The sequence below is a fragment of the Heterocephalus glaber genome, unplaced genomic scaffold (assembly GCF_053883595.1).
Source record: "Heterocephalus glaber isolate CG9 unplaced genomic scaffold, H.glaber_assembly_v1.0 deba00001504, whole genome shotgun sequence".
Classification (NCBI taxonomy): Eukaryota; Metazoa; Chordata; class Mammalia; order Rodentia; family Bathyergidae; genus Heterocephalus; species Heterocephalus glaber.
Window position 1 is genome coordinate 32970657 of NW_028258324.1, and position 13207 is coordinate 32983863.

A 13207-nucleotide genomic window follows, 5' to 3' on the forward strand; every position below is an offset into this window, starting at 1 on the left:
TAATCTCATGTTTTCATTTGTGAAATAAATAAACAAAGAAACAAACAGTCACAAAAGGTGACATACAAGGACAAAATGAGATGCTAAGCTCCCATTATTGTGTGTTTAACAAAAACGTTCCATGTAAGAGCATGAATGTTGTTTTTCCTATTCTTTACCTTATCTTTGATGAATTCTACTACATTTGGAGGATGCAATCACTGTGGCTCTGGTAAAATATGCTATCATCCTGAGGATTTAAAAACATTGGGTACTAGATGCTACCACACAAATCAGGAGCCTCATCAATACTGGATCTAGTTCCTAACCTGGAGGAAGAATGAGGAATGTAAAAATAACCTGTAATATATAAAATAATAGTTTTCAATCATGATTCATAAAACTTAAAATAATCTGTGTTAATGATTTTCATGGTCTGTAGCACAGCATTTCCCCAGAGGTTTAAGACAAATCAGATTTGGTGATAAATATACCTTTGCCAAGGGGTAACCTTGGCAACGAAAGAGCTAATTGCTCAGAAACAGCTGCCTTGTGGTAAAAAGGGAAGATTTAAAAAATGAGAGGAAGTATCCCAAATGGTTCTGAGCAAGGCTATGGACCAAACCCTTACAGGCTGTTAATGAGGAGAGGTATCCCCAGAGCATCATTTTCTTTGGATAAAGCCGAACTATGAAACACATCTAGGACAAGATTTCCCCAAGAATCAGTTTCTTCTTTAAGTCTTGTCAGAAACATTTTGAAATAGGAGGTGGACTCATCTACACTTTAGAAAATGAAGAGTAGTGAGACATTTGACGGCCTGAAATGTCACTTCTCAGGGCAAGTGTTATCTGCAAGCTCACTTGAGAGGCAGTGCAGGCTGTGGGAAGACTGTGATGTGAGGCTATGATTTTACCAGTGAACTAGAAATGGGAGACTATCTTGACAGCCCCCAGGGTTAGGAGGAGATTATACCTAATCAATGAATTGGAAATCCTTCAGTGGGAATCAGGCAAAGGAAATAACCTTCATGTTGATAGGGAGGTGCCACCCAAGTGTTGACCATTGACCGACTGGTAATGCCGATCATATCAGGGTGGCGTGTGTGTGTGTGTGTGTGTGTGTGTGTGTGTTTGTGTATGTATGTATGAAGTTACAACTGAATAGACATGTGGAGGAATTGTAAGAAAAAAGGAAAAGAATTCTTTTCAGTAGTATTTTTAATTAAAAGAAATGTAAGGAATCATGTGAAAACATAGGAACGTATAAAGAAGAAAATTTAAATCACACATAATCTAACACCAAAAAAGTATTGCATGAGTGTTGATTGGAACTGGAAATGAATCATGGAAACATGAAGATGATTGATTTGTTAAAGTAGTAGGAAAGGAGATTTTTTTCTCTCCCCTTCTTTGGTTGTCTGGTTTGTAGAGGCTTCTTCTTGTCCTTTTTAATGGAAATATATAGGTGAAAGACAGAGAGGAAATATTGGTAAATTTAAGAAATTTAGATGGAAGTTTTCTTTTTTAAAATTTTATTTATTTATTTTTTCATTAAGCTTATTGGTACATTTTAGGTATACAATACAATTACATTCATTATTGGGATCTTGTACCTTTACATGATGTTCTTATTTTTCCCTCATTCCCCTGCTCTCCCTTCACCCCCTCCTCCCTTTCCTATTTACAAAGACTTTGTTTCCACTTTTTTCCTTTTCTCATATTTTTTCTTTTCCCTTCTTTTCTTGCCTCTACCTAGATGGAAGTTTTCTATGTTGCTTTGTTATTTGTTATCTTTGCCTTAAGCATATTGTAAGCTTTTCCCTTGTGAATAAATGTTTTTTAGAACATGATTTAAATAGCTCCTTTGTATTCCACCATGTGAATAGATCATAATTGATTAAAAATTCCCTATTGTATACTTTTAGTTTATTCTATTTTTTTAGTATTATAAATAACTCTGAACTTAACATCCTTATACATCAAGTTTTCTTGGATCTCTGTTGTTTCCTTGATGTAAATACTTTGGAATAAAATTACATGATCAAGTGTCCACATATTTTTCTTGCTCCTGATTCTTTTTCTGGGTTGCACTTTGGATATATTCTATAAATTGTACTCCAAGGGGAAATGTTTGAGAAGGGGCAGAAAAGGAGAGTAAGAGTGAGGGGAAAATGACTTCTAGAAAGAGATGTGGGTGTCTCTGAAAAAGGCCTAGAAAGGAAAGGCGGTGAGAGGATTCTCAGGAAAGACCCCAGGGATAGGATCCTGGACCAGCAATGTGAGCAGAGTGTAGTACTTTATCTAGAAGGGCAGGTTAAAGAAAATAATGCATATGAAAAATATTCATTGAATTATTACAGGGTTTACAAAATTTTCCTAAGATAGCTTATTATCATTCTAGTCAATGATGAGGAAATTAAGTGACTTTGTCACCATCACACTAATAAAAATGGCAGAACACAGAGTCAAAAGGATATCTTCTATTCCAAATCCCATGTTTTTCCAGTCAACTTTTTCTATACCCTTAAGTAAGGAAAGAGCTTGGCCTAATGTTACCTCTTTTGGTACTTTGTGATGAAGTGGGATGTCCTACTTCATCTTTAGGGCATGAGAAGATCTCACAAGGGTGGCTGAAATGAGAATGAATGAAGCTGATAATGATGAACAAAAAAGGGACAATTTCTGCAAAATAAAATAGCTCTTTTAACCATTTTATATGTTGCTGCTATAAGCATAAAAGAGATTTTTACAAGGCTTTTTTCAAAAGGATTACTCAGCTCCCAATCCAGATCCATAAATTCCAAGTGATTGTGAGGTGCTGTGACTGAGACTCGACAATTATGTAGCAAGTAGCAACAAGCCAAGTCCATCGGGACGAGCCATACACGCACATACAGTGCAATGCTCTGTTGAAGTGCTTAATTAAAACTTGCATTATTTCAACACGAGACATTTTTCCCAAGCTCACCTTATTAAAATGGCCAACAGAAAGAAATGTTTGGTTATAGGATTTCTTGTATTTTTATGGACTGACTTAGACGCTCAAGTTGAAGAAAAGAAAGAAGAACAGACCTGCAGGTTGCTGGGCAAGTTTGATTTGAATGGCTATGTAGATGCCAAAAACCATACAATTGTTATTGGAGGACTGTTTCCTATACACTCCAGGACTATCCCAGCAAATGAGTCTATTTTGGAGCCAGTATCAGCAAAATGTGAAGGGTAAGCCATTCTTTTAGTCTTCTTTCTATACCAATTGTAGGTAGTGAGGGAGGTGTGGTAAGTATGGGGCCAGAACCCAGAACTGGAGCAGGATGCTAACTCTGACTCTGACACACTCTGTTTGACACAGAAGATGTTTCTAGGCCTCAGTTTCTCCAAGGTGGAAATTATAAAAGTGATTAGAAACTGGAAAAGTTTGATGCCAAGTGCATCTTTTTCCACTTCTATATTTCAGACCGAATCAAGAAGGGCTCTGTATGGTGTAGGATGGTGCTCCTCAAAGGGTGGTCAGTAGGCCAGTAGGATCGCCATCACCCGAGAGCCTGTTAGAGATGTAAAATCAGGGTCTCTATCCTTATGAATCTACATCTTGATAAGACTTCCTATTGACTTATGAGCACATTAGGGTTTGAGAACAGTGGCACAGCGCTGTGCAGTGTTGTAGCTTTATTATTAACTGTTATAGACTAAAACTTTCTTCAACTGAAACACTCCATGTGGGAACACTGATTTATTTCTAAGCTAATGTTGATGGCAAGAACCCTTCAGCTGCCAAAAGGCTTCTGCTTCTTCTCTCACCTCCAAGTTGTCGCATCAGATTATCAGGATCCATATCTGATAATCTGACTTTGCTAGTAATCTATTGTAAGAAAAGCAAAGATAGGTTAGGTGGGCATCACACACACACACACACACACACACACACACACACACACACACCCCATATGCAAACATGCCTGAAATTAAAAGAAAGAAAAACAATTATTCACTATTTTACTGCCATAACAGAGCAGCTTTTTTTCATTTTTCTGCATCTTTTCTTGACCCTTTTTCAAATGCATCTGTACTAAATAATTGTGACCACAGCAAAGACACAATTCAATATTGTGTGTTTTACATTGTATCATAAGCTATGACGCCGCAAATAATTATAGTTGTTAATTTATGTTGAGAAAATTTTAACAGCTTCTTACACCATTACATCTTTACTGATCACAACTTCTTTTCTTTGATCATATTTCACGCTCCATATTTGAGATGTCACTAAAGAGAGAAATCAATCGCAACGTCTTTGGCAAAGGGAAAAGATTGCCATGAGTCACTACTTATATTTTTCATGGACTTTTAACTGCCATTTTACAGTGAAGTGCAGGGAAGGAGAAGGGCTTTTGCTTATAGCTACATGACAGAGTCAGTTCATTATCTCAGAAGTTCTCAGTTCTCTTTTTTTTTTGGTACAGGCAATCGAGCTCGGGACCTTGCACTTGCGAGGCAGGTGGCAGAACCACTGAGCTAGATCCCTGGCCCAGTTCTTTAATTCTTAATGACAAAATGAAGACAGTTTTCCATAATGCAACACACTACTGTTTCATACATGGAAGCATTTAATTTGTTCTTTACTCTTCACTGGAACTTCTAAAGGTTATTTTCTAGAAAAGTTAGATGGGAAATCCAATATACATATTTTAAAATATAAATTCTTTTTCCCTTAAAAATAATTTGGCAGAACTACTGTGGCTGAAACAGCAGTGAGAAATAAGTACATCTCATTTGAAAAATAATTCCCTTATTAGGTAATTTTGGGATTTGTCTAATCATTGCAATCAGAGTTTGAGTGACTACTAGTTTTATAAATTTTTAAAAATGTATTTTTTCAAAAATTAGAATTATATATTTCATTTCACCAGTAACAGCCAACAATTCCTCCAATATTCTCCAGGACTCCATGTAACCTTGCCTCTTTTTCATCCTCCTAGGAGGCCTGGCCCATTTGTGATTCAGAAGCTGGCCCAAGCCTAATCTGATAGTAATTTAATTTTGGCATCATTAACTTGGAACTTATTCAGAAATTCAATTTTTAGTGGACGAAATCTCATTCTCCACAATTTTAACAAGATGATAGTTTTTGTTGGCCATCAGATAAGGTATATGAAAGAGGAAATCTTTCTGTTATTTTATAAATGTTACTTAAGCCAGAGAAATACAATGAAGTGGAATAGAAAGCTGGTATTTTAATTTTTATTTTGGTTGATTTATACAAAGGTAAGTTTAGAGAAATTTTTCCTTCATTGGTTATAGATTTTTTAAAAAAATTAATTTTATCAGTACATTTTAGATATACATAATGATCACATTAATCATAGGGAATTTGTACCTGTACAAGCTATATCTTGATTCTTCCTTTTTCCCCAACTGCCTCTCCTTCCTGCAACCCATCTTCCCCTCCTTATTTACAAAAGTTTTATTTCCTTTTTTTTCTATTCTTTTTCATTTTCCCTTCTTTTCTCTTCCCCTTTCCCCTCCCTGTTCCCATTCCCATTTAAATATTTTCTTCCTATTTCCCAATATCTATTATGCATTTTGGTCTTTATCTATCCTTTTGGTTTCTCACACCAGAGAAAGAATGCAAAATTTAAACATGTGTGTTCGATTTATTACACTTGAGTATGGTCTCACAGTGCATCCATTTAAGTAGAGATGTCTCAAGTTTATCCTTTTTTATGGCAGAGTATTACTCCATTGTATAAAAAAATCCCACTTCTTTTTTTTTTTTTTGGTACGGGGGATCGAGATCAGCACCTCACGTTTGTGAGGCAGGTGGCGGAACCACTTAGCTAAATCCCCAGCCCCCCACATCTTCTTTATCTGCTCATTATTTGATGGGCATTTGGACTGTTTCCAAGATTTAGCTATTACAAACTGTGCTGCTATAAACATGAGTGTGCATATATCACTGAAGTTTGATGCTTTTAATTTTTTTAGAGAAATTTTTTGAGGAAAAAGGGTATACAGTGTATAATGATATTGGAAAATCATGATGAATGAAAAAAATTATCCCAAATTCTATCCTTCCAGTAATTATCCTCTGCCATTTGAAAACATTTCCTTATTCAGCCTTATCCTAACATTCATATGATTAACATATAGTTTTAATTGTAGAAACAACTTTGCATACTGTTTCATTTAATATTATATTCATACTACTGTTTAATTTTAAAAATTTATTTTGTAATGAAGGGAAAATGTTTCTACACAGTCAATGTATTATCACTAGATATGTAAATTCCTTCCAATTTTTCAGTATCAGAAGTCTATAATGAAGAATTTGGGGCAGACAGCTTTTTCCTTTGGGAAGAGCTGTCTTTAGATAACTTCTCAGGGGTGGAATGTCTAGCTCTTGAAATGTACTGTTATGTTACTTTAAAAAGGTATTTTTTTCCCTCTCTCTCTATATATACATATATATATTTCAAAAATTTATATTGCCACCAGTATAAATTTGGAATCCAAGTATCTTAGGATGGATAAGACTCTCTGTATTCTCGAAACTTCTAGTTTTCCACTTTCTTCTTTCATGGTGCTGCACTCACTTTCACTCTGTCTCCTCCAAACACACTGATCTTTCCATTCTTTCAATGTTACATGATCTCCTGTTGTGATGTATTTACACATGGGTTGCTTCTGCCTGTAGTCTTGTCTGCTGTTTATATGTCATCTGTGTCAGTCAGCTTTCTGTCGCTGTGACAAAACACCTGAAAAGAATGACTTAAAAGAGGAAAGGTTTGTTTAGACTCACAGTTTCAGAGGTTTCAGTCCATAGTCACCTGGCTCCATTGTTTCTGGGTCCCTAGTGAGGCAGAACATCGTGGCATGAAACAAATGTTGGAGAAGAATGGCTCACTTTATGTCAGACAAGAGGTAGATGAAGGAGAGCCTGAGAGGAAAGGGCTAGGGGCAAAATATATCCTTCAAAGCCATCCCCACAGTGATCTTCTTCATCCAAGTAGGCGCTAACTCCTAATAAATCCAATCAGCTAATGAACTCATGAGATTACTCCACTTGATGAAATTAGAGTTCTTATGGTCCAATCACTTCCTAAAGTCCATCAGCGGGCAACCAAGTCTTCAACATAATGAGCCTTCTGGGGGGACATGTTGTGTCCCAACCACAACATCATCCTTCAAACCTTATCATGGCTATTAATTGATCCAAGGCTGGGTGCTCCTGCTTTGTATTTCATAGAACCTACACTGACCTTCCCCTTTAATTATTTTGTGCTATAATTTTCTGACTACATTTCTATTTCTTTGCCTAGATAATACTGTGTCTGTTTTGTTCACTGTTGTATTTACAGTGTCTTGGAGGAATTAAAAAACTACATATTAAATTAAAAATTAAAAAAACTAAATAAAAAATCCAGGTAGCAGGGCTATTTGCTATTAGATATTTAATTCAAAAATACTTATTAAGCAAAAGATATGGAATTAAATACTACACCTACAGAAGCTATTAAAAGAAAAAAATCATTTGGGGGTACTTGCTGTCAAGTAGGATAAAATTTGGTTAAAACTCAAGAAAGAAAGAAGGGAATAAAATAGTTATTGTTTTAATGGAGAAGGAATTGAAAAAAATGGTGGCAGACTGAAAGAGAAATACTTCCTCTTTCACAGTTGGGGAATAGAGAGGAGGAGGCATTGTGTTTATGGTTATTTAGCAGAACAGGAAGAAGTAGCCATTTTCAATTGAACATCTCTCAACATTAATAATCAAATCGTGAAAAAAATTATGTACTTGAAGTCATAGCCTATAACTGTGACTTCTTTACATAATATAATTCTATATACTAACATAAGCATTTTCATGTATTTAGATAATTTTTATAATTATAATTAATGTTCAAAAAAATAAGAGAAGGAAAAGAGGAGAGAAAGGAGAATTATTTGGCATCAGGGGCTTTCAGTGAATGGGGAAAACATGTATGCAGGGGTTATTTGGTACTTGGTTTGGTGGAGGGAATTATGAAAGAAAAGTGTTTTTGTGAAAACATTGCAGTTAGGAAGAAAGGATGTGTAATACATATACAGGGCAAGAAAATATTCAAAAATTGCTCCTCAAGATAAACAATGAACAATGACTGTGAATTTGAATCTTGAAATTTGAATTTTTCAAGTTTGTAATATCATTTATAAAAACTAACATGCTTAGACAAGTGAGTTGCCTCTGATATTTTGGTAAAATATTGTTATTCTCCCCAACTAAAGGCTCCTTTTCCTTCCAAGGACCTTCCAACTGATTAAGGCCTTACAAAAACTATTTTCTTTTCAGGTTTAACTTTCGAGGATTCCGCTGGATGAAAACCATGATTCACACGATCAGAGAAATTAATGAGAGGAAGGATATTTTGCCCAATACAACTCTGGGCTATCAGATCTTTGATACCTGTTTCACCATCTCCAAAGCAATGGAGTCAGCTTTGGTTTTCCTTACAGGGCAGGAAGAAAACAAACCCAATATTAGAAATAGTACTGGAGCGTATCTGGCAGGAATTATTGGATCAGGTGGATCGTCCTTATCAATTGCTGCTTCAAGAATTCTAGGGTTGTATTATTTACCTCAGGTATCTCAGAATATTATGCTGTGCATTAACTTATAAAGAAATACAAATTGTGTTTATAGAAGTTGCAGCAATTAACAGGGTGCTCAGGGGAGGTTAGTCTAAGTTCCAGAGTCTAACAGGGGTGGTGATGCTGCTCCCCTGTGTTCAGTCAGGCAAGTGTGAACTGATGCCTACATTGGGGCAATTTGAGACTCGCTGTATCCCAGTTACCCTGCTTTGATTTTTTTTTTTTTTAGTATTGGGGATCGAACTCAGGACCTTGCACTTGAGAGGCAGGCAATGGAACCACTGAGCTAAATCCCTGGCCCCTCCTGCTTTGATTTTTGACTGGGATTGTGATCAGTGATTTTCATGTTGACATCTCACTAAGCATATTATTTTAGCATTGTCTGGAGCACAATGTAGGGCATCAATAATTACTGGTAGGTTGACTGGTAGGTGGAACACACAGGTATTCATTTTGATTTTTGTTCTATTAATGACTATTATTCATTAGAAACTTTTCTTTTTTTTTGGTACTGGGGATCAAACTTGTGTTCTTGCACTTGTGGGACAGGTGGTGGAACCACTGAGCTAAATCTCCGGCCCTATGACTATTATTCATGACCGTGTTAGTTCACACACTAATATACTGAAATGGACCTGGAAATTTCACAAGGTAGATAGAATTTTGAGATGCTCATTTACAGATTATTTTAAATTCAGAGAGAATTCAACAAAAATATTCATTCATCATTTCAATATAAGGATATATATTAGTAGGAAGAATGTAATACTAAGAAAATATAAATAAAGCTCTTTAAGTATTCCTAAGTATGGGTCATTAAAACATCAATAGTTAGGATTTCTTAATGTGAATAATGATTAACATTATTTCTGTTATTAAAGTAATGGGATAATTTGAGATAATTATAAAAAGTATCACTTATATAGTATTATAATGCTACAAGTTCAAATGTAGGAGTACAGTAAAGTACCGAGAAACATCTAAGAGGAAATGTTAGGAGACTCACCACATTAGCTATGGGCTTCATGTAGTTTAGACAAACTGCTGGTATCATAAATTCTATCTTCCACCAGGCACCATCAGTAATCCAGACATAGGCTAGACACCTCTGGATAGATTTTCTTCTTAAAGCCTTGTAGTAATTCTGCAAAGAAAGTAAAGGAAATCTACCACTTTCACATTTTGTTATTTCATTTACTAAATCGAGCAAACTTAAAGATCTAGATTTTCATTATCTTAATTTCACCAATGAGGAAACCAGTGTTCAGAAGGTTTAAGTAACTTGTCTAAGGTCTTATACATCTGATCAGTTATCTAGCCAGAATTAGAAATGAGATGTCTTTGCTTTTTAAATGAGATTCTTTCCTACGTATGGCTTCCATGTTGTTGCTGGTTAGGTGGTTCTAAAGAGGAATGCCAACTTTAGCCAGCGGAGTAAGAATAAAACAAAAGGTAAAGGAAAAAGAACATAGGGATAGTCTAGTGCTCGTGAAAGAGAAGTATGGAATTGTAATGTGGAGGATCCTACCAGAGATGATGTGTTAATCACATGAGAGGGGATGTGAGAATATGATGTGTGTTCTTAACTGTAGAGTGAGTGAGGCTGAGGGTGAGCTACAGCAAAAATGTATGTAAAATGGTCAGGAATTCCTGATCATCTGATCACTATTCTTCAGGTCGTACTGATGGGAAGTACCTACAAGGATTACTGAAAAATGAGGGAAAAAGTACTTCTTCATTTATCTAGACATGTGTATATAATATGAGGGTGTATAAAATGAAAGTAACTTTGTGAACAATAAAGCTTAGACCTGAGGTTTTGAGCTAAGTCTTTGAACCCGCATCCTGCATCTTAAAAGTTCTGGCAGAGGGAGAGAAAGAGAAGAGATAAAGAGAGAAAGTAATGGACAAGGAGGGAGATGAGAGGGATAAAGAAGTAAAGAAAGGAGAAAGGGAGGGGAAGAAAGAGGGAGAAGGGGCGGGAGAGGGAGAGGGAAGAAAGAGGGAGAGGAAGAGGAAAAAGAAGGGAGAGAGAGAGGGAGGAGAGGACAGGGGGAGGAGAGGAGAAGAGAGAGAGGACTGTATGAATGAGATGTTAGACTTGAAAAACTAGGGGAGTCACTTTGTCTCATTCAGTGCTATGACTCCACCTGTGAAAAGTACTGCATTAAATGTAATCATTTTAATAATTAGTTCTCTAACCCTCTTAGGGTGGGGTAGGAAAAGAATTGCCAGGGAAGACAAAAGTGATCCCTTAATAGTTCTCACCCACTGAATAGGTAGAGGAGAAAAATGTCCTTCTGTCTATGAAAAGATGTAAGAATAAGGGAAGAAGAACTGCTACATTACCTCCCTCTCCAATAAGCATGTTCTCAAATTGTGTAATTTAAGTTTTGGCTATTGTTTTCTAATAATTGCACAAATATTTTCAATTGTAGGTGGGCTACTTCTCTACTTGTTCAAGTCTTAGTGACAAATTCCAGTTTCCATCTTATATTCGCACAATAGCCAGTGATAAGTACCAGTCCAGAGCCATGGTACAACTTATCCAACACTTTGGTTGGGTCTGGGTAGGCGCTATTGCAGCTGATGATGATTATGGTAAATATGGAGTAAAAGCTTTTAAAGAACACATGGAGGAGGTTAATCTCTGTATTGCATTCTCTGAAACCATACCCAAAGTCTATTCCAATGAGAAAATGCAAAAAGCTGTTAAAGCTATAAGGAGTTCTACCGCCAGAGTCATTGTGCTTTATGCATCTGATATTGACCTCAGTCCTTTTGTGCTAGAAATGGTTTACCATAACATAACTGACAGAACATGGATCGCGAGTGAAGCATGGATTACCTCAGCCCTCATTGCAAAGCCTGAATATTTCCCATATTTTGGAGGAAGTATTGGATTTGCAATACCAAGAACTGATATACCAGGATTAAAAGAATTTCTTTATGATGTCCATCCTAGCAAGGATCCAAATGATGTCCTGACCATTGAATTCTGGCAAACTGCATTTAACTGTACTTGGCCAAATAGTAGTGTTCCCTACAATGTTGACCACAGAGTGAATATGACTGGTAAAGAAGACAGATTATATGCCATGTCTGATAAATTCTGTACTGGAGAGGAGAAGTTGGAAGACCTTAACAATACCTATTTGGATGTGTCTCAGCTCAGAATTACAAACAATGTCAAACAAGCTGTGTATGCTATGGCTCATGCCCTGGATCAACTAAGTAGATGTGAAGAGAGAAGGGGGCCATTCTCACCGGACTCGAGTTGTGCATATTTACCTGACTTTGAGCCTTGGCAAGTAAGTTTTTTTAATTCAACCTGACATTATAAGATATAGCTTAATGAAATGACATGCCTTGAGAATCTATGCTATTAAAACTATTGATTTGCCTAAATCAATTGATTTGCCACATGTTCACCTAAAATAATGGGTTGCTTGTGTAGCATAAGTGCACATTATTTTAGTTTTCATCCGTTAACAATTATTATTAGGTTTGTGTTTAGTGATATGGAACTTTCCAAAACAAGATATTCCTTAAACAAGATATTTTTTCCTTCACATACATTAAATGGGAAGATACATATTCTAGGACTGAAAGAGTAGCACAGAGAGCCAGATTTCTCCTATCTTGTTATTCTACCATCTACAGTATGGGGATATCACCCTGTAATCTAAGGTGGCTATTTTGGCTTCAAACATGTGTCCATGTTTTAACTAGTAAGAAGGAGAAAGGGCAAAGACAAGCACATCCCTCCATTTAAGAATCTTTCCTGGACTACAGTTCTCCTTACATCTTAGTAGTCAGACTTTTGTCATATGGTCATATCTAGCTTCAAGGGAAACTGGAAAATGTAGTCTTTGTGCAGTGTGGAAGAGGACACAAGAGCATGAATGCCAGGAGATATCAGGAGCTATCTTGAAGATTTGCTCCCACATCTCCTGTCTTTGGTCTGATGTTGAACAACTGATATTCGGACATAGTTACCTGAATGGTCTTACCAAGATGCACACCTAACCAGAATGCTTTCCTGAGTACATCCTTCAGTACCTCCTCTGTTATCTTGAAAAGATAGTGTAGGATTATTCCTGGCCCAGCACTGTCACCTCTCCTTAACTCTCTGATTTTGCCTCCTCTCCTTCTCTGATCTCACCACTTTACTCTCTTGCAACACTAATTCTTCATCATGCTCAAGGGTCCACAGTGGCTGGAACCACTGCATCTTTAGTTTTATTTTCAAAGTGATCACATATTGCATTTAGTTTTGTGACTTCTTAGTCTGTCCAAATCTGTAACAGCTTTTCCTTTCCTCATTTTTCAATTTTTCAGCCTACTGGGCACATATTTTTAGAATTTTAAAATTTGGATTTGTGTAATTTTTTTCATAATTAGGTTGAAGTTATGCATTTTTGGCAAAAAGTGGCATAAAAGTAATAATATTGTGTCCTTGTCTATGCCTCATATCAGGAGATATATGATATAATTGTCTTGAGTAATTGATGATATTAACTTTGGCCACTTAATTACAGTGCTATCATTATGTTTTTCTATTGTGAAGTTACTCTTTCTTTGGGACTAGTAATTATTCT

At 36.2% G+C, this 13207-nt stretch overlaps 1 protein-coding gene across 2 annotated transcripts in view; it reads left to right on the plus strand.

Annotated features, from left to right (window-relative positions):
* The first annotated feature begins 2958 nt into the window (after positions 1-2958).
* The window catches only part of LOC101720103 (vomeronasal type-2 receptor 1-like), a 28614-nt gene continuing 18365 nt past the window's right edge, over positions 2959-13207 (plus strand). Inside the window, exons 1-4 of one of the 2 annotated variants that reach the window (XM_087185967.1) lie at positions 2959-3200; positions 8308-8599; positions 11045-11882; positions 12383-12400. In XM_087185967.1, coding sequence (XP_087042093.1) covers positions 2959-3200; positions 8308-8599; positions 11045-11882; positions 12383-12400 — 1390 coding nt within the window. Of the gene's footprint in view, positions 3201-8307; positions 8600-11044; positions 11918-12382; positions 12401-13207 lie in introns of both variants that reach the window. The other variant, XM_004834499.2, reaches the window with a different exon arrangement.